This window comes from Ammospiza nelsoni, chromosome 2 (genome assembly GCF_027579445.1).
Source record: "Ammospiza nelsoni isolate bAmmNel1 chromosome 2, bAmmNel1.pri, whole genome shotgun sequence".
NCBI lineage: Eukaryota > Metazoa > Chordata > Aves > Passeriformes > Passerellidae > Ammospiza > Ammospiza nelsoni.
The window spans coordinates 56,923,837-56,948,209 of NC_080634.1; the positions used below are offsets into that span (position 1 = coordinate 56,923,837).

General features: G+C 39.5%; 2 protein-coding genes across 6 annotated transcripts in view; both read right to left on the minus strand.

Moving 5' to 3' along the window:
* MLNR (motilin receptor) lies at nucleotides 1-3,158 on the minus strand. The gene is made up of 2 exons (XM_059465973.1): nucleotides 2,390-3,158; nucleotides 1-560 (listed from the first exon to the last, which is right to left on the minus strand). Exons 1-2 carry the CDS (start codon nucleotides 3,156-3,158, stop codon nucleotides 253-255), a joined length of 1,077 nt encoding a protein of 358 aa, XP_059321956.1. The 3' UTR covers nucleotides 1-252.
* Nucleotides 3,159-3,347: 189 nt separating this feature from the next.
* Nucleotides 3,348-24,373, minus strand: part of FNDC3A (fibronectin type III domain containing 3A) — a 111,146-nt gene continuing 90,120 nt past the window's right edge. For all 5 annotated transcript variants that reach the window (XM_059493419.1, XM_059493417.1, XM_059493420.1 and 2 more), the window contains 12 exons: nucleotides 21,153-21,291; nucleotides 19,457-19,525; nucleotides 18,043-18,161; nucleotides 15,897-16,002; nucleotides 15,630-15,805; nucleotides 14,450-14,563; nucleotides 13,083-13,232; nucleotides 12,715-12,998; nucleotides 10,600-10,809; nucleotides 9,071-9,237; nucleotides 8,377-8,504; nucleotides 3,348-5,874 (listed from right to left, as the gene is read on the minus strand). In XM_059493419.1, the coding sequence (XP_059349402.1) occupies nucleotides 5,560-5,874; nucleotides 8,377-8,504; nucleotides 9,071-9,237; nucleotides 10,600-10,809; nucleotides 12,715-12,998; nucleotides 13,083-13,232; nucleotides 14,450-14,563; nucleotides 15,630-15,805; nucleotides 15,897-16,002; nucleotides 18,043-18,161; nucleotides 19,457-19,525; nucleotides 21,153-21,291 (1,977 nt within the window). In that variant the 3' untranslated portion in view covers nucleotides 3,348-5,559. The remainder of the gene's footprint in view (nucleotides 5,875-8,376; nucleotides 8,505-9,070; nucleotides 9,238-10,599; nucleotides 10,810-12,714; nucleotides 12,999-13,082; nucleotides 13,233-14,449; nucleotides 14,564-15,629; nucleotides 15,806-15,896; nucleotides 16,003-18,042; nucleotides 18,162-19,456; nucleotides 19,526-21,152; nucleotides 21,292-24,373) is intronic.

Here is a 24,373-nt window from a genome sequence, read left to right on the forward strand (position 1 = left end):
TAAAGCAAACCTGTGGTTTTACTGTGAAGTTACTCCAGCTTTTCCTATTGACTTATCACCTTTCATGAGTTGCACTTCATTCTCCGTACTTCGTGGTGCCTGCTGGCTCTGTTACCAAAACTACAGGTATCCCACAATAAGACAGTTAAGAAACACCACATGTCCTAACAAATGTCCATCCTTTTGTGACTCCCGTGAGAAGGAAGTTCCCTTCCTTAGGCAAGAATGCCTGAAGAAGTGCAGGCTGCAGTCTCAGAAGCTGGTGGTGTACTCGGGCCTTGTGCTGGTCTCTGTGTAGCCCCCAGGGTCCTTTGCTCCCGTGAGAGCCCTTTGTGCAGCTCGCCATGGCAGCAGCAGCTGGCAGGCTGCCGCCCTGTACTTCTTGGAAACGAGGTTGTAGAGGACAGGGTTGATGGATGCGCTCAGGTAGAAAAGCTGCAGGGCGAATATATTAAAGTACTGGGAGAACAGCATCGTCCTCATGTCCCGGGTGTTTATAAATATGATCCTGCCAATGTGGAAAGGCAACCAGCAAATTACAAAGGCCAGAACCACCACAGCTATAAGACAAAATAACACATGCGGCAGTTAAGGAGTGAGTTAACTTTTCAACCATCCAGTAAACTAAACTTTATGTGGCTGATTTTGCAGGTTCTTCTAACTGATACAAATGATATATAGAAATAATGGCAATAAATTGTTGGAAAAACCATGAAAATGGGAATAGCATCAAGTCTGACTGTTAGTCTTTGAAGTAAAAGGTAAAATTTTAAGCTAAACTGTGAGATGAGGTTTGCTGAGAAAAATGTGAACAACAGTGGAGTAACATCTGTATAATAACATCAGGCACTACAGAAATCGCCCCTGGTTATGTCTGTAATGCCACATATGAGAAAGGAAAACAAAAGTCAGAAAGAGAAGTTTTTGTGGAAGCTCCACAGCAGCTCCAATTGCTGCAGAGCTGTTGTTTAACTTGCCTGCATCACAGAAAAAGACCCGGGCTGCACCTCAGCCACCCAAGCTCCCACAGCATTTGCTCTATTGTGACAGGATGGTATCTAACATAAAGACTTACAAGTGTAGTTGAGCTATTGATTTTTTTCCACTAAAGCTTTTTCATGCATCCCCAGACCATTACTGCTGGAGACAGCTATTTGCCTGGATGGATCTCTAGCCTGAGTCACTTCAGCTGTTCGCCTGGTCCTGTGCTGCATTTTAGGACAATGAGAACAAATACAAACCCTCTTGCGATGGCAGCACAGCAGGAGCAGATGAGGAACAATTACATAAGTGTGTTATTGTATCCATACTTAAATTATTTTTGTTTTTAAATGCATGTAACTAAAACAATCATTTGCAGAGCATCCTCCTCGTTTCTCGCAGCTTAAATAAAAGGGATGCAGCTAAAGAAAGTTTTGTTCTGAAAAACACCACACGCGTAGTGGTGCAGGATCTTTGAGATAAGGGGGCACTGGTCTCATTCAGTGGGTTCTGAGATCATGGATATGGGTGTTTCTGCTGGAAAACCTTGTGCCTACTTCACTGTAAGTACCTTCCTCAAATAAGTTGGTGAAATTCTCTCAGGCTTATTAGTTTCTTCCCTTTGTGCTAAGCTATTTCCATCCAGCTGATTACACTCTCAGTAAAAGAAGTCTCCCATGTGACATGTAAAAACTACACTAAAGGTATGCAATAATAATAATTGAGGCATTTTGCTTAATGTTCCTTAGTCTATAGCTGGATTTCTTTTTTCTTTCCCTTCAGATTGGTCACTACTTGCAAACATTAAAGCCCCAAAGCAGATTAAGAACTCTAACTTTCCAGAGTCTGACGCTGGGTTACTGAATGTATGACTAGGAAAATGAACTAAAATTTATCAGCATCCTACACCTGTAGGAAGTGCTTTGGTATTATGGGATTTGTCTCCAAACAGCTCAAAGGGGCTAAGTTACTGTTTTTCAGTTTCCTTGCACAATCAGTGGATTTACTCCTTGGAGAGCTACAAATGACCACTAAGAACTTAATTTTCAGAAGCAGAAATTTTCTATGCAGAGGTGTTGCTGCCAACCGGAAGAGACTGATGATGTTACCACAGTTTTTCTGAAATTGCAGGACGGTAGCCTGTACTTGATTCTGCCTGGTAAAACTCAGGAAACGGGTATTTCTATGGAAGGCAGTCCTGCTGATGGATGTCCAACGCCACGGGGGTGAAGCCTCAGTCGGGAGGGAGTGAAATCCCTGCCGTGGCATTCCCGGGAGCGTGGCTGGGATGTCCCCCTGTGCTATTTCCTATCCTGAACGGGAGCTGCGGGTGCTTCAGCCCTGCCATGGCCCCCCAGCCCCGGTCCTTGCCCCAGCCACAGCCCGGGGGGATGGTAGCGGGACTCACCCAAGATCCTGACAGTCTGGCGGTGCCCCTTCTCCCGGAGCAGCGAGCTGGGGCCCCGCAGGCGGGTGTTGCTCCGCCACAGCTCGCGGCCAATGCAGCCGTAGAGGACGCTGAGGCAGGTGACGGGCAGCACGAAGTAGCAGGTGGTGACCCAGAACATGGTGGCCAGCAGGCCGGACTGCAGCGCCTGCGGGGTGGGCTTGCACTCGCGGCTGAAGTCAGTGTGGTTGTCGGGCTGCTCCACGCCGACCAGGAAGAAGAAGGGGCTGGCGGAGAGCAAGGCGAAGGCCCAAAGGACGCCGATGGTGGCTTTCACCCGGCGCTTGGTGACGACCACCTTGGCCTTGAGGGGGAAGCAGATGGCGAGGTAGCGCTCCACGGTGAGGGCGGTGATGTGGAGGATGGTGCAGTAGGTGCAGCCCTCGCTCAGGTAGTGCGAGAGGCGGCACAGCAGCTGCCCGAAGATCCAGGGCCGGGAGCGCCACAGGCGGTAGAGGTCGAAGGGCAGCCCCATGAGGATGAGCAGGTCCGAGACGGCCATGCTGCCCAGGTAGAGGTTGGTGGGGGTCTTCATGTCGCGGTAGCTGCGGATGACCAGCACCGTGAGGACATTGCCCGCCACGCCGACCACGAAGAGCCCCAGGCAGACGGCCGTGATGGGAACGAGCACCCACATGGGCAGCGCCAGGCACAGCCGCTCGTCGCAGGGCGGCCACGGCCACGGCCACTCGGGCTCGCCCTCGCTGCCGTTCCCGCCGCCGCGCCGCATCGCGCCGGGGGCCGCGCCGTGCCCGGGGCAGCGCCGCTCCTTCCTCGGGCCCGCCCGCCCGCGGCTGCCCCGCCCGCGCAGGTACCGCGCCCCCGGCCCGCCCCGCGGAACCGGCACTCAGCCAGCCGGGGAGGGGAGGAGGGAGGGGAGAGGGGCGGCGGCGGTGCGCGCACAGGACTGACCACCAGCAGCGAAAAAGAAGGTACTTTTATTGTCCACAGACTCTTAAAGGTACTTTGCTACATCGTTTTATGTATTTTCTATCAGACTATACAGGTTCGTCTTCATGGAGCCCGACGTTGTACAACCGTAAAGTGATATGTTTGGTAGTGTATCTATAGCGTTTTAAAAACTTTAGAGTTTCTCTTTTTCTTTTATTTATTTATTTATTTTTGGAATGTACAGTATATGAGGTAAAATTAAGATTACATTAAAAACTGTCTTCAATGCAGTAATATGCACTGAGGCTCAAATGGCAAATACACTATTAAATGACTATCAAAAATAGGAGCTCATTTGAATTTTACTATGAAAAACGTAAGTCACTGCAGGTTGCCTGCAGTAACAAATCTTACCGTTTTAGACATTCAACCATAAGAAATCTCTGGGCTGTGACACGCAACCTCATTTGCACTGCCAAACATGGCACTTTTAAGAAGGTTCTAGAAAACATCAGTTATCGCGGTATCCTGCGGGAAGGTATCAGCCTATACGTACAAATGACAAATTAGAAATAAAATGTAAATATACAGTACATTTTAAAGACAGATCGTTCTTGCCACGCGGAGGCCAAGTTCTTTGCCATTTCTTCTTTTTTTTCTTTAAAAAAAACGAAACTCAGCAACATTATTCTACAGCACAGATCATTGGACGTATAAACAATTACAATACATGCCCGTTCTAATATAAGAGAAATTCTTCAGAGATCTTCAAAGCACAAGACAGAGGTTCCTTTTTTTATTATTATTAAGACTGACAGAAGTGTTTAATACTATTAAAAATGCTAAACTCAACACAACTAGAAGTCATTAATGATCCACTATCTTGTAACTCAAATAAATTAAAAGTAGCTAATTACAAAGTGTATAACAAATAACATAAGTGTGATGAGACAAGGATTTTTTAAAGATAGTTTCACTACAAGCTTTGTGTCACTGGCAATCATTGACATCTAGCAAGATGTTCAATGGGATACTTGTTAAAATTCAGTCTGGTCATTCAAGAACTCACAAATGCAAGCTCACAAAACATTGATGAGTTATGCAATTGCAAAGTGCTCTAATGCAACATTAACTACATGCAATCAACAATTTGGTACAGTATCCAAAGAGACATTACATTAAACATTAGGATCTCAAGAAAAAAGCAGCTTTAAGTTTTCTGGTGCAAATTACTACACTTCGTCTTCTGATTTGGTGCCCCAAAGAAAGAGAGAAGAAAAGAAAAAAAGGAAGGGAAAAAAGAGAAAGAAAGATAGAAACAAAACAAACAAAACAAGGCAGTGCTTATTTCTGGTGGATATGGCAAGTGAATGTTGGGGAAACAGCAAAAATTCAATAATGAATTTTATCTCAAAATTCTGTTGACTAGCCAAAATCAGAGGGCACAGACATCTGTATAAACTGCATCCAATTAAAGGTCAACTTTGGAAATGTGTTTTCCAATTTAAATAACAAATCTAAGAAGGTCTCTCACACTCTCCCTTCTATATTCAGAAGAAGTAAAAGAGGCATTTTTTTTAAAGTAAACACCAAATCCTGGGGGTAAGATAAACCACTTATGCCATCTCCTTGTAGTCTTTCGAAAACATCTACTTGCAGTGAAGAACTCCACATTTATCAGATAAGAAGCTCCCTTCATGCATACTCTTCCATCCAGTTTATTATTTGCTGCCTGAGAAAAGCCCCTTCTGTTTTTCAGCATAAATCCTGCTTCCCAAATAATTAAGACAAATGAGGAGGTAGAAATACAGCGCTAAATTGCTTTCACAGCATCAGATTAATATTGTGTACAGCACAAGTTTGTTAGTGTAAGTTTTAAATGCGATCTACACATTCTTCCCTGTTATGTTAGCAACCCTTAGAAGTGTGGGCCAGGAAATCACCTTTACACTTGTGTTTACTGGTCAAACCCTTTTCCTTAAACACTGCGTGCCTGCCCCATATCGAGTTTGTACTGCATGAAGGCATATAAAGAAAAGATTATATTTCTGTGGCTTGCATTTTAATAACGTGTCAGCCTATACCTACGAGTAAGCATATTAAAGTGGCTGAGAAAGTTTGCATCAGTCCCAATGCCGGTGCAAAATGCCTGGTTTTGTAAAAGCAAGAGAACAGAATTACTTTTAGATTATGAGAAAGTAAAATGTAATGGGCAGCATTATAAAATAGATCTCTTTTCTTCACTTTATGACGAAGTACTGAATGATAACAGCAATCAGAATGGAAAAGATAGCAAAAAGTGCAAGGATGACAGCAGCACACACTTGGTCGCTCTGTGACCATTGTGTCCTTGTGGTTTGCACAGTGTCCTTGTTGGTGCTCGCTGGAGGCTCAGTCCTCTGAGAGATGAATAGCACTGGGGCGCTGTAGGGGCCCACCAGGTCCTGGTGAGCCGTGGCCTCTTGGCACTGGCGAATGGCACACGCGCGGAATCGGTATTCACAGTTCAGCTGCAGGCCTGTGTATCGGAACGACCAGTCCGGGCCCTTGTAAATCTGGAAATAAGGGGGGAAAAGGGATACTTCAAGTAAAAAAGTACTGTATACACACATGTATCTTAGTAAGGTTTTGTTTATGGTGAAGGTAACTAAAAAGGATGACAACTCACCAGTGTTTTCACCCATGCAAAGAAAAATGGACAAAAAGCTCAAACACACAATTTAAATACCAGATAAAGTCTCCAGTTATTTTGGTGAAACACAAGAACTGTGCTTGCTTGTGTGGAGTGATGAATACACATCAAATAAACTCTGTCACAAGCCCCAGCCTTCAGGTGTTTTAGTGACCACTCACAATGTGATGCAATATACAATATTGTATCATGGGACTTTAGGCAGTTAACTCCATGTCAAGCCAATTCATTAAGTCTAATCCAATCCAATGTACTTTGTTGTAGATATCTGTATTTAAAATATTATGATTTATCCCAATAAACACTGGATCAGGAAAGCCACAGAGTCCTCTTTATGATTTTTTATTTCATCATATTTCCAAGACAGAGATAACTTGTGAGGGTGCTTTTCAGAAGTGTCTCAGTTGGCAGGTTAACATGAGTTCACAATGCTTCTGCATGGAGTCCCTATTTCAGTGAAATCTAAACTCCAGTTTCTCAAATTAATTAAATTTGCAGCTATGTAAAGGTTCTGTGAAAGCCAACAAAACCTCACAGGGGTGCAGTTATAGATTCTTCAATACTTAGGGAGGTATTAGGTGAGTAGCACAGTGCAATTTGATTTCTCTCTTTAAACCCCTTCACCCTCCCACCTCCAAATATCTGGATTTGCTGTATTTAACTGGAAGCACGATACAGAAATATCACATCATCAGGAGCTTTCCCTACAGTTACCATACTGTTAGACAGTATCCTGAAAATGGACACTAGAAATGTAAAGAAACAGGAAATCCCTTCTGATTCTGCTGTTTGAAGAGCTCTTGCTGTGCCTGAGGCACAGAGTTCTCTGACAAGCTGAGCTTTACTGAAATCTACAACCTAGAGACTTTTCTCTCTGAGGCAGGGCAGGCCATTGGAAGTGCAGCTTCCTCAAAATTCTGCTAATGTGGCTCATGCATTTGGAAGTGAGCAAACAGGCCACTGACACACACCCTACTCCAGCTCCAGCTCTGCCAGCTAGCAGGGGTTACCATCCTCAGCTGCTTGTCCCCAGTGCCTTGCCAGGAGTTGCCTTCCCCTCCAGTGTGTTTCCTGGGCTATTTATACGGTTGCTTCCTAACCCCTTTAAGATCTTTGACTGATGTATACAGCTCAAAGAGCACATTATTAACTTATTTTGTCTGTAGCATGGAGGGAGAAGTGACATGAGCAATTTGGATGACAGATCAGGAAGAAGGAGGAGAGGACAGTGAAGTTTTGGCAGTGAAATAGCAGGGAACAGCTCAGAGCAGACTTCCAGGCAGTTTATTTTTTGCCTGTGTCAAATAAAATTGCCACCATCATGTCTAAGTCTCTTAAAGGCTGTTTTCATAATGTTTACTTCTTGATTGTTCCAATTTTAGTTTCTGCAAATTAGTCTTTTCATTTTATTCTAATTTACTATGATAGACTGCTCTGCAGAGGCAAAAACACACCTCAGCCTACTTTGTTACTGCCATATTCAAAGAGCCAACTTTATTATCTTGCCCAGGCCATTTGGCAACACACACTGATAATCAAAGTGTGATTTGACTTGGTGTCTAAAAGCAACACTGACCACACCTCAGGTACCTAATGTTGCATTTACAATGTGGAAGTTACAAAAAGACTATGCACATGGCAAGACATCTGGGTTTATGGTTCATCTTTTACTGAAAAATTTAACAAATGGCCATAATAAACACAGTGTTGCACTAAAAGCTATGAAAATATTAAGGCCTATAATCTACCAAAACCCAGGTGAAACTTATTTAATATTGAACTATAATAAAATGGTAACATACTAGAATTAACTGTTTCTGTCCTGGAAGGAACGTTCCTTAGCTTAATAATATGAAACAGTTTTCAAGCCTAATTTCATGTCAAATATCAGGCAGTTTAAACTGTGAAGCAAAAAAAACCCAAACTGGGAAGCAAAATTAACAATGAATGCAGGATAATTTGTACCTTGGCATTTCAAACTGCTCCTTTACTCTTAGTGTAAAGAGAACCCTTCGCCCCTTTTCTCCCCAGTGTCAATTCTGTACCATTAGGGTAAAAGATTTCTTTTTGTCAGTTGTTCCATCAGTGGATGGCTTCCTCACCACCTGATGTGTCAAGCTGTATTTAGTGAACATCAGGGTAACCCAGAGAGGCTATAATTTAGTGCAGAATCTCCTTCTGAAATGAGGGAGAGGGGTTTAGGAGATATTACCTTATATTATTTAGTAATAAAAAAGTTTACACTGTGACTAAAACCATACTGGAACACAATAAGCTTTACTAAATCTGATCTCAACCAGTTTTACTAAACTAGTTATCACAAAGAATAATCCAAGAAAACTACAATAACTTAAACACATCATACCTGTTTGAATTCTGAGTCTTTTCCCACCATGACCTGAAGACAGTAGATAACTGGATCACCCTTCATGGGCTGCAGAACCTCCCATGTGATTTCACAAGTGTGATCATTTATTCTCTCTATCTTTGGTGCTGAAGGAAGGAAGGAAGCATAAGAATGACAGCTAGCTCTGCTTTCCCCATCACATGTTGTCATATTCTAATATCTTTAAAATTATATATTCTACCTCCTATCTTATCTCAGAGAAACAAAAGATTCAGATTCAAATTTATTCTTCCTCCAGTGTTTTCTGGAGCAGCAACTAATAATTCATATAGGCCTCTCTTCCTAGTTTAGGTAACACCCAAGAGAAAGCAAATAAAATGTACTAACTCTAAGTCTGCATCATATACCAGAAAAACCCCAACAATGCTTAAAATTATTCTAAACATGCTAGAAAGCATTTTCACCTTAACTTGCCACTCTCCTGGTTAGCAGGAGAACTAAGTACAAACTCCTTAGGTCAAAGAATGCATAAACCCCAAGTTTTCCATTTTTGGAGTGAATATTTTAGGCAACTACATGAAAGGAGCCTTCTCCCACTATCCTGACCTGCACTTGAAAAGGGCTTAATATTCTCAATATCCCAAATAAAACATAATAACAAAATCAACCTGCTATCCTCCCTCCCCTCAAATGAAAAAAGAAGCACTCTTACCTTTCAAGGCAGCTGGAACAGATTTGGGAGTAGTGAAAATATATTCTTGAGAAAGGGGACCTTCACCAGCTTCATTACATGCCTGAATACAAAATTTGTATGATGTTGACTCACTGAGTCTTTGAACTTTGTATGTATGACATGGTCCTCTGTATAAGGATACAAACCTGAAAATGGAACGAGCAGCTGATTTTGAACACAGACAAGGACTTCCGAAGCAGTATTGTCTTGAAATGTGTTCCTATAACTTCCCAGAATTTAATGAAAAGCCCAGAAACACTTATTTCACAGTTAAACAGTGTTCTGGCTGCTATAAAACAGTAAGCTCATTTTCCAGGGACAAGTTTTTATTTCTCATGTCTTTGAAATAAAAATCTCTTGCAAAAAGAACACTACAAATTCTCTCTTACCAAAAATGTTCTTAAGCATTTTAAGAAACTGTTTTGCATTTGAAACAATAAGAAAAGACAGCAGTTTTGTCTCTCAATGATCTGCATTTTTTGTGTGCTTGGCCATCTATTCCTCCAACATCTTTAGCTTTTCAAAATTAGGTAACTAGATTGTAGCTTTTTGCCCCTTTTCAACTCTCCCTTACACCTAAAAAATGTGCCATGGATCCAGTTGTTTTTGTACATCATTGTTGGAGATGGTCTCATGCACAGGAGGGCAGAGTCACACTTGTAGAGCATACCAAATCTGTTTCTGGGAGTTTTGTACACTGGCCACTGTCCTTCATGTGACAATTCTGGCACAAACTGATCATGGCAACTCTTGTTCGATTTTCAGTCTTGGTGTCCCCAGGACACAGCACAAATTTCTCTCTTCCTGCAGGGGTTGTCATCTACTTTTGGCTTTTTCTTGTCTTTTAGATTAAAACAGATGGTACCTGCACATGATCTAGTCTTTAGGAATGAAAATTAATTTCCTTCCACTTAAACAGTCTAATTTATTTTCCTCCTTACAGCACAGCAATTTCACATAGTGGATCTCTTTTATCTTTTTTTTTTTTCAAGCTAAAGCTGCTCATCATACATGAAACACTTTGTAGCAGTACTGCTTATTTTACCATTTGGGCAAGGGTTCTTTCTGTACCAGCTCAGCTGACCTTCTATTTAACATGAGACAAGGAATCCCTCAAAATAAATGGTATTAATTTCCACTAAAATAACTGCATATAAGGCAACAGGAAGTAAAACATTTATCCCTTCTGATATTAAGTATATAAAATTTACAACACTGATTGGACTTGTTACTTTGACAAAATAATTAACTAAAAGTGAGGGAGAAAAGCCTGCTGGTACAAAATGCAGCATTAAACTCTTCATGTTGAACTGTAAGTAAAAAGCAATGAAGTTTTTTGTCTTGCACTTCTCAGCACAGACCCTAGAGCCCTTCTTGCCTTGGCAGAAGAAATGACCTACATCTGCTGTAAATTCACCAAAGCATAAAGGAATTTTGCCCTTTGCTGCCATCTCCCAAGCATCAGACCACAGCAACACTGGGCAGATTAAAGCAATGCCAAAACCAACCTTCCATTTTTATCCTCCATTTGAAGGTGGTACTGGATAGAGTCAGTTAATGCTTTTGCAGTTCCCTCTCCCCACTTCAGCTTGAGAGTCTGAGAACTGTATGCAGCACATTCCAGGCGAGGTGGATCTGGGGGGAGAGGCTTTGTTTTCAGTTTTATGGTGTGGCTGAAAGGACCCGCTCCAAGACTATTTAGGGCTTGAATTCGTACCCTAGCATTTGGAAAAAGAGAGAATAAATTAACTTGAAATTAGACTCTAAAAATAACTGTCAATAAATAGAGAAGAATGGTACTATCTACAATAAAGACTTTTATCAATATTATGCTTTGATAGACTGTCAAGAATATGCAGGTGCATCACTTTCCGTACATTTTAAGGAGCTGGCTTGATTAGAAATAAGAATACTCAAAGTAAATTCACATTAGTGAGAAGATGTAAAAGCTCTGTGAATTACTTCAAGAGTGGTCCATCTTTCTGACTGTGCAGGCCTCAAACCAAAATTTTGACAGTCACACTGCAGTGATGAGGGAAGGTCAAAAAGCCCACCCCAAAAAGGGGATACCATATCTGTGACTGCTTTATCAGGTGAGTTCAAGGATGACTATCAGACATTTTTATGGACTTTTTTGAACAGATCCTATTAATGTGAAAATAAAGCAATGGTACCCAGCCACCTCTCTTGCTGTATCCACCAGTAACACATCTCTGGGCACTTGCAAACACAAGCCCCCTTGGGTCTGCCTGCAAAGTGAGAGGGGGAAGCCAAAAGTCACCGAAGGACACAAAGCTGAGGAAGCTGTAGAACTTGTTATTCAGGGATAAGGTAGGGTTTTGGTTTTTTCTTCTTTGATACTCCAAGGAAGACCATGTACATTACATTTGTAAGTAAGAATTAAAAGACTTAGCTAAGAAATTTATTTCTGAAATGGAAAAAGCAGAAAACAGAGGCTCTTTACATACTTCACAGGTAGCCACAGGGAGCAAAGTGTGTCTAATTTAATTTTGCAGACTTAATATTTGCTTGTCCAAAATAGTATCTAGGTAACTGGAAAAAAGTAATCACACTAATTAAATTTTGAAACAGTCAACCATACAACTTCAAAATGTGGAAACACAAATGTGTATGCAGGCTAAAGAATAAATATTTCTCCTTCACTGCAGTAATTTTTAACATTATGCTAATTTATTACAGCCCAGAACTAAGGTTAATGCATGCAATTTTTCATTTGCACAAGGAGTTGACAATGTATTCTATTAAAAAAAAACTTATGTGGGCAGAAGTATCGACCTATCTCTGCAATGGGAATGACTCTTTTTTTCAGTCTACTGACACATAGAACAACAGCTCTTCAGATTGCCAGCATTATTGTTAAATAATTATAAGGCACAAAGAAACACGGTATTCTCACATAAAACCATAAAACAGTAATTAAGGATTCAGAAAACTGCATAGCTACATGATATCCTAATTATACTGAAATCAGAGTGTGTTAGAAGTCTGACTTCAGTGGGACTGTCATTCTCCTTTTACACTGAGGACATGTATTTGTAACAGAGATGTAGTGCCTTCAGGAAAAACTAGTGATTTTTGCATTTATATTTTCCAGTAACCCTTGGACTGAACATAAGGAATGATTTCAGCAATCATCCCTTGATGATTCTTCAAAAGAGATGCATAGCTGGCTGATTTTTCAAACTGATACTGTTCATGCTGACTTCCACTTTTTCTGAGATAAGGCACTGCAAGTTGCCATGAGCTGTCATTAGACTGGGCATAGTCCTTCCTTGGATGGATTTTACCTTTTCAAACCAAGAAGCAACCAGTCTAAAATCAGTTATGAATCTGAATATGTGATGTGAATTCAGTTAAATTGACACATTACCGGACAGATACAACAATACTGCAATAAACTAACATAAATTATTTTTTGGAAGAAAATAAAAATTGCACGTCTATTTATGATGATCATCATTGCAAAACTTCTTTTTGCTCCATGGCTGTGCACTAATGTGTCTCTGAGAGTAATAATGAAGACAATAAAAAAAACCAAGGAAACAAAGCATCTGCTCTTGTGGAAGAAACAATAGGCTGTCAAGTAGCTGTGCATCACATACCTGTAGGTAGTATCTGGCTGTAAGCCATCTAGAAAATAGGTCAGATCCTTCCCAACAGTTATTGGCTGCTTATCTCCAAAATCTATGCTGTAGCCAAGGATTTCAGATCCATGGTCACAAGGTTCTTCCCAGCTTATAGCAAGGCATGTGGAAGGAGAATAGTGTGGACTTTCAACTTCATCTTCACTTAGTCCACGAAGACAGGTCACAACTGCAGGTACAGAGGCTGGAGTAATACATGCCACTACTTCACTGAAAGGGCCTGCACCTGCAACATTCACTGCCTGCAAATCCAAAGCAGACCATGTTTATATGGCAGAGTCAATTCCTGTTTCCAGATTTCATTAACAACAGTTTTACATCTTTACCTGAACCCTGCAATAGTATATAGTGGCAGGCAAAAGCCCTTTCACTTCACAGCTGAGCCCAGGCCCACAATAGGAGATTTGCATGCATCCTTCCACGCCGCCCCACTCCAGTCGATACTCCGTGACATCAGCTCCATTACTCACTGGCACCTTTAAAATGGACAGCAATCATTAGAAGCTAAATATACTGACATAAGAGAAAAAATCAACAAAACTCACCACATCTATATTTTGTTTTTGTTCTAGAGGAGTCTTACACTGCCATTTCTTTGCTTTGTTAATTTAGTACCATACAAATAACAGGCAGAATCTGATACAAACTTCAGGAGGTTCAACTAAGACAATTGCAAACACAAAGTCCTGGACTGCTACAAAAAAGTACAGGCTGAGGAGCAACCTATAACAAAAAAAACCCCCTGTGTGTCCTGGAGAGAAAGTTGAATAAGAATCAGCACTGTATGTCTGATGAAGGTTAACTACATATTGGTTGTACTAGCAAATGAGCAGCAAGAAGAGTAAAAGGAATAATGATTCCCCCCTACTCAGTACTTGTGAGGTTGCACCTCCAGTACCATGCCCTGTCTTGGGATCCCCAAAAGGAGATGGACATTGACAATTACTGCGTGACTCTGTAAAACAGACATCTAACATCACTCAAATTAACTCCACCTGAATGTTTTATGGTGTTTTTAAAAAAGGCTTTGCCTTGTAGATATGTAAGGAGGGCTCCTCTGACATTCCTCCAGTAGGAAGCATGAACACTCCTTTCCAGGTAAAGCAGTTTAATTTTTTTTCTGTACAGTTCTGTAACTCAGATACTTCACCCCATCTCTAAGCCACTAAAAAGCTGTGTTTAAAGAGTATTCCCAGATAGAATCTTTCTTTTTACAAGCTTAATTTTTATCTTTTGCATTTTTTAAAATCAGATCTCTAAATACTATGGGTTTATAGGAAGTCTGTGAGGCTTTTGCTACATTATTACTGATGTAATTATATAAAATTAAATCAGATTATAAAACCAAGAAGCGCGCAATTAACTATTGTATTATGTGGATACATTGTCTCTGAGGAACTATAACTATGTTAAAGAAAAATTTTAAGAGAGACTGCATCACTCAGAAATGCAGAGCAGCAGCTGTGGCAAAACTTTTAAACAAAAGAACACAGTAACATCCAGTACCTGCAGCCTGCCCAACTTACTGCTGCCTTATAATGGCATGATGAATGACTAAAGTTTTACCTACTGGATAATCAGGTAAGTTTGCTTACAAATAAAGTGATTAAAACACAGTATTAGACTTTTCAAGCTGAACTCAAAAATGCAGAAGACCATTATGTTAAGACAGGTGTTAGCATGGCACTCTTACCTCCCATGACACCTGAGCACAGGCAGCAGATCTGCACGCCACTTGAGGGGGCTTGCACTGATCTGGGGGTCCAGGTGCTGTAGTTATTTCACATTTTTCTGAGTAAGGTCCAAACTGTTAAAAAGGGAGTTGATACATCTACATTGTAAAAATGAAATTACTACTTTAAAAAAAACAGTTTACCACAGTAGGGACATGTAACTGCAACCTGAAACATTGTATTATTTCTTTATAAAATAAATTTCTGTGGACTGTGGATTCAGGATTTTTTTCAGTATGTGACTATTGTCCAGAACAGCTATAAATTTTTCTTCACTCCAGCAAATGCAATGTGAATAAATTTGACACTTCAAAGGTCTCTTGGGAAAACCAGGCAAGTACTATGCAAAGCCTTATTCTGAAGTTACACGATGGCTGCACTGGAACATAAACCAATTGGTACTGCCTATTTATACCTATGTAAAAGAAATAAAGGATTCCAAAACTGCTGAACAATGAGCCATTCTTTGCAGGGTGGAGGGAAGATAAAAGTTAGGATAGTGCTTTAAAGGCTTAAGCTGCAGGCCTCTCCACAAAGTGTCAATGCACCCTGACAGTTTTCAATGAAGTGTACATTATTGAACAAATCAGGACATTGGGTACGTAACTAAAAAGCTTGTTCTACAGCAACAATTGATTTAAACACATTTAATACTCCAAAAAGGGAAAATAGTCTTGTATCTGATAGAACATGTACTCAGAAGTTAAACTAAATATAAAAATGGAGAGTCAGGAAACACTAATTATTATGTTCTGAACATCAACAGCTGTAAAAATAAAGGTCAATGAATTTAAAAAGCTGCATACAAAAATAATTTGCTACCTTACTTCACCTGAGAATCATGAAGTTGTAACAGTGCTTTAATAAAGTACTTAGCATTTCCTAATGATTTCCTAATATTATTTTTCAGATAAAAGACATAATTAGCTATTTTCTCTTCCCTTCATCTAAAAATCCCTTTCATTATAAACTGATGTTTAACTGTCTGTTCCCACACAACAATAAGCTACGTGACCCAAATGATTCCACATTTGGAAATCCTAATTTTAAAATTACTGTTAAATGCTTCATTTGAAATAAAAAATCCTCAATAGTGATTGCAGTCTCAGTAATGAATTTCATTTCAGACTGCCTCCTTACCCCAGCCTTGTTAGCTGCTCTCAGTCTGAAGCTGTACATCCTCCCTGGAAGAAGGCTGCCCACTGTGCATTCAACATCAGAACCCTGGTAAACCTCTCTGTGTTCATCATTTTCTGCCTGAAACATTTCCAGACCATAACAGCTAATGGGTGAACCACCATCTACCTGAGGCGGTCCTAGAAATAAGAAAGAAAGAAAAGCTCATTTAATTTTAACATGTAATACATTTGGATCCCTTACAATCTCTAACACTTGCAATAAAATTACCCCAACGCAGCTGAATTTCTCTTGCTCTTGGTCTGCCCTGTAGCCTTGGAGGCTGGCATGGACCAGGAACCACTGCTGGTGTCTGCACCAGTAAGGAATCAGTTACCTAAAAAAGAGAGATAGATGAATGAAGTTATCCAGGCCAAACCAAGAACTATCAGCTATGCCATAAGTAAAGGCAAACACCTCAGTCAGAAACAAGATCATCCCCCTTTTCAATGACATCTTCAAATATGTGAAGATATTGAAGTGATCTAGTATGCATTTGTCATAATAAAAATCATGCTAAAATAATCACACAATATGCAAAATTTGCTTTTGTATTTGGGTACACATGCAAGGAGTAGAATTAAAAACAATGACTAATCATAAGTACAACCTAGTACAGATGTTTGAAATATGACTTATTCAATGTAAATTCAATCTATTTTGCATCAGACTACAGTTTAATGAGTTCTAAACCCTTACTCTAAGGGTTATGTACTTTCCATGGAAAAACCTCTCAGAAAGCAAAGTGGGCAGAAGTGTCAACCAGAAGAAATTGAAAAAAAAAGATATTTCAACTTTTTCATTGCTTAGCAATACCTAATGAGCAACAAGTTTCCACCTCTGATTTGAAGTTTGGGCAAAAATTACCTAAGAACATAACACATGCAGCAGATGGCACTGACTGTTCTGGCTGCAGACAGAAGTGAGCAGAGACAATGAGGGTTATTAGCTTCAGCTTGATACAGAACAAATAGGAAGTTGGAAAGCCTTCAGGTTTACAGAAGAAATGAATCTCAGAATCTCATTTCACAACTGGTTTCTATGTGTGTTCAAGAAAGAGTGGACTGGATGATCTGCTGCTTTTCAGCTCCTTTGAATATATTGTTGCACTGAACAACTGCTGCTACTTAAAAGTTTTGCATATGTTAATGAGAAGCTGCAGCAGAGTTAATTACATCTTCATAGATTTTCTGTTGATTTCTGACACCTTCAGAAAGCATAAGAACTTTCTGGAAATTATCTTCTCTTTGGTACTTAAAGTTAATTCTAAAATCATGGGGTTGGGCTGTAGGAAAGTACAGAACAAAAGGCAGAACAAAAGTCTCCAAAGACTTGTGGACTGATGACTGGGAAAGCACTGCAAGCCAACCAGCATTGAAGGAGTCCAGATTTATTCCTAAGGCAAGGTGGCTGGAGTCAAGGTTATCCTTGCAGGAGACTTCTATGTGGAGGAAGAGCACATACATTTCATGTCACAAGGCAGGGCTGGGTAGAAATCACACACACCAAGAATGGAAGGCTTTAAGATGTTCGTGAGAGCAGCTTGACAGGAAAGCCCTGCTGGAAGTCCGCAGAGAGCCAGGGCTGGCTTTGTTACACATGTTGCCGAGAAGGCAGAGCAAATACAGCAAGACATTTTGGCACTGGCAGTTGAACTACACCACAGAACTGACAGTGCACATGTGTGTGTGTGTAATGTGTGTGTGTAAAGGAGAATAGTATGGCACAGCAAATTGTGTGGGAATACTGAAAAGCAGGGCAATCTAAGCATTTTAACTGTGCTTGAGAGAGCAAGGGATGCATAACCCTGTAAAGCTTGAGTGAAGACTTCTTCCCCTGCCTGCTGGGCTAACTTGGCTACTCAGACAAGTAGGAAATATATTAAATTCATAGAATCACAGAATCTTCTGAGCTGGAAGGGATCTACAAGGATCATTAAAGTCCAGCTCCTGGCCCAAGAGAGCCCCAAGAATCACACTATGTGAGAAACCATTGTCCACATGCTTCGTGAACTCTGTTATGCTTGGTGCTGTGACCAATTCCATGGGGAGCCTTTTCAAGTACCCTTCTTAAACTGCTATACTGGGATAGGCCTTAATAAATAACATTGTATTAATGTATCACATAGGAAAAGTGTCTGTTTCTGTAAATAAGACAATCACGTCAAACAAAATATATCAGGAAAGAATACTCAAATATTTTTCGTTAACAAATGAGCAGAAACTCAAACCACTGTGCAGCAATACTGAAACTTCTCTGATGTTCTAATTATGGCTATTTTGTTCGGCACTTCTGCACAACATTTGCTTAAATATCTACTGGACTAGATTTTCTTACAGAGAGAATTTTATTTAATAAAAATATTAGCTGATATTACCGTGCTTTGTCCTCCTTCCCCAACGCAATATACACGTAACCGGTAGGAAGAGCCCGGATTTAGTCGGTCACACACGTGTTCCCTCGCGGCTCCGCTGTATATTGTATCCCACTTGTTTCCTGAAAGGTTAGGAATAAGTGTGCAGTGAGCCAAAGTGGAATTTGCCACACTTCAGTACCAGCCACAGCAGGTATCCAAATTTCACTAAAATAAGTGTGTGCGTGATGTTTATGAAAAAAAAAAAATAGAAATTGAGACTGGTTTGAATTTCCTGGAAGATTCTATAATTTCAGAAAGTTTCTTACATGTAGATCTGCTGAAGTGAAATAGCTTCCTTATTTGGGATTTACCTTAACTAGAAAAGAACTTACTTGGTCAGCAAGCACATTCAACATCATTACCAAATAAACAGGAAAGATACAAAAGTAAAATTTTTCATGGAAAACAAGCTTCAAATTACATTATCATTTTGCAGGCTGTAACTATAGTTTGCAATTGGTGAAGTTTGTTCCTGTGTTCCTGAATGGCCCAGAATAATATGAAATTCTGATTCCATTATTTGCTACTCTTAAATCAGAAACTCTTGAGCATTCTGTCTTTCTTTTTAAGATATTAAGCAGGGAACCTGGGGACTTTTAATTAAATCTCCAACAACTCGATACACCACAGAATTTAGAAGGCTGGGAATGAAACATAATGCAAAGCTCACTAAATTTGCATGAAAAGCTTGGGTGCATCATTCCAAAGTGGCTTAATGTGGACATGTGACAGAGAGAGGAAAGCAATAGACAAACAGCCTGAAAGGGTTTCCATCATATCTGGGGGCAATCCTGTCTTAATCTGACACGGCACTGAGAAGTTTAAACTTTCATTTTTGATGTAACTATGTTTCTGAACTCAACAAGGCTACTTAATTAGATTTTTAAATAATTTAGCAAGATAGGTTTATGTCCAATTTAGAAATTCTGTCAGTTTCCTTTCTGTATGAAAGAACAGAAAAGCAAATAGCAGAAAGTTACCCCAGATGCATCATTGTTCTCTTTTAATAGTGATAAATGGAGTACAAGCTTTTCTTTCATCAGCCATGCAGACAACAAAGCTACATGTCCCTGTCTTCTTGCCCTAAAATGTCTCAAGTGTGTAATTTCATTTCCAAAACTGAACAGACCTAATTAGTAAGTTAAACAAAAAGCATCTCTTGCGTCACAGAATTTTGTGGCATCTCTCTTTTCTAAATCAGAGAAAAAGAACTTCTTATGTACAAGCATCAATGTGCTTCTATTTTCTTTTTGATGTCAATCCCTGGCAATAACTTTCCCAGTCATAATACACATTTTATTTCTTCCCACATGCATACAGAGACAGGAAAAAATCCCCACACAAGTGAATGCCAATGTATGATCCTAATACTTACCACTTGAGCCTTCAGACATTTCCACAACATATGTATGTATTGCTGCTCCCCCATTGTCTTTTGGTGGATCTATAAAAAACAGCAATATTCCAACTAAGTGAGGTAAGTTAAATGGCTTTATAGCTTTTGGGGAGGATTTCCCAATGGCAAAATTAACAGACAGCTGGAGATGGGTGCTTATTTAGACAGAGAGCATACTAGTCCAGGGCAGCAGCAAATCATTCCAAGTCCTGTTGTGTGAAAGCTCTCAGCCCTTCTGAACACTCTACACAGGAGAAGGGACAAGGGAATCACCCCTGGGAGATGCCACAACAAACATTTCAGTCTTAAGTGCCTGAGCATGGATTCAGGGTCACAGACTCTAATGTAATTGGGACCATTATCATACGGATTTGTATATAAAAATATTTTGAAATTTAAGGACAGAATTTCAAAAACCTAACTATTTTGGGACAGAATAAAATAGTCAAGAGCTCTACACTTAAGACTTATCTCTTAACTTCCAATATCACTAGAAATTGAGTGCACTATCCCCCCCCGGTACAGTATTCATGTACAAGATACAAATCTACAGACCTTTCTTTGACATATTATCCTAATACTGTTTTTCTCAAAGATGACTTAGAAAACAGCAAATTTAATGTAATGTGAAACAACATTTTGAACAAATATAAAGACAGCATTATACTTCAACACAGAAGGGTACTCCTGCCTAAACATCACATTATGCTTGTGCTGGATGAAATTATGTTGGCTCTTAGGCAAGGGTTATGTATCATAAAATGCCAGCTGAATAAAATGAGACTTAGATGGCAGATAGCACTTTTTTGGTTGGAAGGAAATTATTCCAAATGGAAAATAAAATTGTCACTATAATTACCACATAGAAAGAGCATCACTGTTCCAAATAAAGACAATTAACAGTTTTATATAAATTGATATTTTAGATCATTTTTGATACACAAATCAGGTATTTTCAATAACTTAATACATTATGCATTGTACATAAAAGATCAAGTATCAAGTCCTGAGGTAGCAAAGCACTCTGGGAAGATACAAGGCTGGACCTGCTGAGTACTATCTGTACTCTTCAAGTAAGTTTCTTATTACTGATGCTAAAGAATTAAAAGCATTATTAAATGGAAACAGGGGAGAAGTGACAATAAATGTAGTATTTTACTGTTTGATTTTCTGCTAAAGCACTGCATGGCACAGTACTGTTTAACCTTCTCCTATTTTACAGCATAAGGCTAAAAATTCCTGAGCTTAAGGAAAAGTTTCTCAACATCCTTAGCAAATAAAAATTTATCTCTCAAAACCATATAGCTTGAAGATACAGGTTGAACTTCAATCTTCTCTTTCAATAAGAATCCAGAATGACATGCAACTACTTTTTGTGCCAGGGAAACAGAACTTCTTAGAACATCAATTAACTGCACTTTTTGAAGAGTTGCAGTCCTCTGCAATAACAGTCCCTATCACAGTTGGTATATTATTTTTCCCATATAATTAGCTGTACTGCCACACTAAGTATTTTGAGACAGCATTTCTCAATATAAATGGATCATATTAGCTCAGTTGACTGAAGTGTTACTAAAGTAAAACCTGACCTTCTGTATAAAAACCATTTTTTATATATAATATATATTAAAAATACAGAAGAAATACTCCAATTAGAGCTGGAAAACATTCTTACCCCAGATTATTTTAAAACTCTGTGCATGAATTTTTCCTTTCACTGTGGGTTTTGAAGGTACTCCAGGTTTATCTGGACAAGTAATGTACTCCACTGTCTCACTTGGACTGCTTTTCCCTTCTGAATTATAAGCAATGACCTGCAAATATATATGAAATACTATAAACACATTGGATAGTGGTATGCTATTCACTGTTTATGGTAAGGACAAATTAATTTATGTTGTATATATAGACAGACACATAACAAATTTACACAAAAGCTAGTTATTATACACATTCATTTTACATTTTCCTTAGTCCCACAGTTAAACAATCACTATACTGAAAATATTAATGCATGCGAATTGCCAGAAAAAACCAAATCCTTAAAAAAATTCCTCCCATGCTAGTACAGCACCTTCTTTTACAAAAATACTGAGATAGAAGAAGTATTTATATGGGTAAGTTGCATTAACAACAGCAAAGGGATTTTATAAACTCTTCAGTCCCAAGGATCATTATGGCAAAGGTTGTCATGAAAGTCATGTGAAGGACAAGGAATTTTATTTGTCAAGGGTAAATTGTGTTTAACAACCTGAGTGCTTCCATGATGAAACAACTTGCTTAACAAATAGGGGAGAGCTGGGGACATCACCTAGCCTAATTTTAGTTTGATCTCCACAACATCTATGTAGACAAGCTTAAGATAGAACAGATGGACCACAAGATGGCTGTAGAAAACCTGACAGAATGCTAGGCTCAAAGAGTGTTGGCTAATGGTTTGAACAAAAATTAGCAGCGGCTCATGAGTGGATTTCCTCAGCAGCCAATCCAATGTCAGATTCTATTCATTATCCTTAGAAGTGATCTGGATGACAGGAGCGAGTGATGCTCCATGATTTGCATATAGCACCAAACTAGGAGAAGACAAACATATGCTGGAGGGAAGAGCCATCATACAGACTTTGATAGGCTGAAATATTGCACGAACAAGAACTGGATGAGCTTTGGACAAAGATAGAGTCTTGCACCTGGGATGGAATAATACCAGCACCAGTGCAGTCTGGGGTCTGACTCTACCCAGTTCTTTTTTCAGCTCTGCTAAGAAGGACATTGGCATTTGAGTAGGAGCAAGCCAAATTAATCAGCAAAGCATACTGGCAGTAGCAAAACCAAATTGTTTCATGGGCTGCATCAGTAAGAATTCACCCAGCAGATCAAAGGATTTAATTATGTCATTTTACTCAGCACTTTTAAAATCATGCTTGGAATACTGTGTCCAGTTTTGTTCCTCCCAGTTCAAGAGACACTGGGAAATTGGAAAGAGTTCAGAAGAGGGTCAGCATGATGATCAGAGGATTAGAGAACCTGACACTGGAAAAAAGCTTTGTTTTATTCTGCCTGAGTAAAATGAAGTTTTATTGGGAAGGATCTAATCACAGCCTTCCAACATCTAAGAGACATTTACAGAAAAGATGAAGACATTGCCTTCCAAAGGATCTGTAATGACAGGACAAGAGCCAGCAGACACAAAGTGTGTTAGAGGAAATTCTAGCTGGATATAAGAAAAGAAATTAATTACCATTAGAACAGACAGCGCAAAGAAGTGGTTGAATCATCCTTGCTGGAGTAGTGAAATCCCAGCTCAACAGGGCTGGGACAGGGTTGAACTGCCTAAGATACGGCCCGGCTTTCTACACAAATTTGACCTAGATGATCACTAAGAGTCCCTTCCAACCTAGACTTTTTTGTGATTCTAGGAAAACAAATTCTTGTTACTCTTTACTTTGTAGTTTAGTTTAGTAAAAAGCTAAACCACCTAGGAAAAAATAAAAAAGGGGAAAAGAAAGAGGTGTTTTCAGCTTTTATATCTGTTTTAAAAATGAGCAGAATCTAAATGATAGCAGTGATGTTAGGAGACTGAGAAGAGGAAATGCAAGCTAACATGTCTCTCAGACATTAAGTCTCCCAATACAGTTTACAGGATTAATAATCATCTGGTTGTCTTTGTGCCCTTACAAATCAATTTAAACAGGCAGTTAGCATTTACGTATTATAATAAGGTTTCCAATGGTTATAAAGTTTCTTTCAAAAGCCTTAAGGAATATTACTACTAATTAAGTCTTTCCTCTGTATAATAAAAATTAAAGACCTCATCAACATAACATTTGCTTCTCCTTTATGTTCCATGAATGCGTGAACAGACTTCTGTTTATTGTTTTGCTAATAAAAATAGGGTATAAACACTGGAGTTTATTTTAATGAGAAACTTAGGATGTTTAAGTAACTATACATTTACTAGTTATGAGTATAAATCATGTGTAGTATTACTTTCAAAGGAAGACTATGTTCATGTCCTGCAAAAGCTAGTTTCAAGAGAAGTAGCTACTCTTTAGTTCATGTGTAGCCATAATAGTGCTAGAAACATACTGTATATTTGAAATTATTTAAATACTAAGTTATGCAAAAATCCCAACAAAATCATATTCAGAAGTGCAAAATATCATCTGAAAAGGAGTATTTACATGCTTTAGTGTTAACTCAAAACAAATCAACCAACGCTTAAACTATTGCCACTCATATTGCAAAGAGAAGCTGTTCTTCAACAGTTCCCAATTTTTCCCTAAGTATTTTACTTAGTATTCTTCCTTAGTATTTTAGGTGTATGTGTGACAACAGCTATCAATATTTTTCACTTGCAGACAGATGAGGTTATTCTGACTCTGCCTCAAATTCCACCAGAAGAAGTGTAAATTGAATATTAGGAAAAATTGCTTCACAGGAAGAGCAGTCAATCATTGGCAAGGCTGCCCAGGGAAGTGGTTGAGTCATCACCCCTGGAGGTATTTTAAAGATGTGCAGATATGTTGCTTAGGGACGTGGCTTAGTGCTGGGTTTAAGAGTTGGACTTGATCTTACAGGTCTTCTTCAACCAAAATGATTCTGCAATTCATACTGTCAAACATGTCTTTAGCTTTGTTCCAAAACCCAAGCAACTACTCAAGAGTAACTGAGAACATAGAATAGCCCAGGCTGGGAGGGACCTGAAAGATCATCTGGCTAAACCCTTCAGGGGGAAGTGAGCCTAGATGAGATTATCTAATACACTCTCCAGTCACATTTTGAAATCATCCAGCGGTGGGGATTCCACTACATTTCTAGGGAGGTTGTTCTAGCGATTACATCTCACTGTGGAAAATTTCTTTCCTCTACCAAGATGAAATCCCTTCCAGTGCACCT

Excerpts from the sequence above, each read along its gene's own strand:
- MLNR (XM_059465973.1), bottom strand. The coding sequence starts at position 3,158 with ATGCGGCGCGGCGGCGGGAACGGCAGCGAGGGCGAGCCCGAGTGGCCG. Across the intron at positions 561-2,389 it reads CCAGACTGTCAGGATCTTGG|CTGTGGTGGTTCTGGCCTTT; the intron begins GTGAGTCCCGCT and ends TTTGTCTTATAG.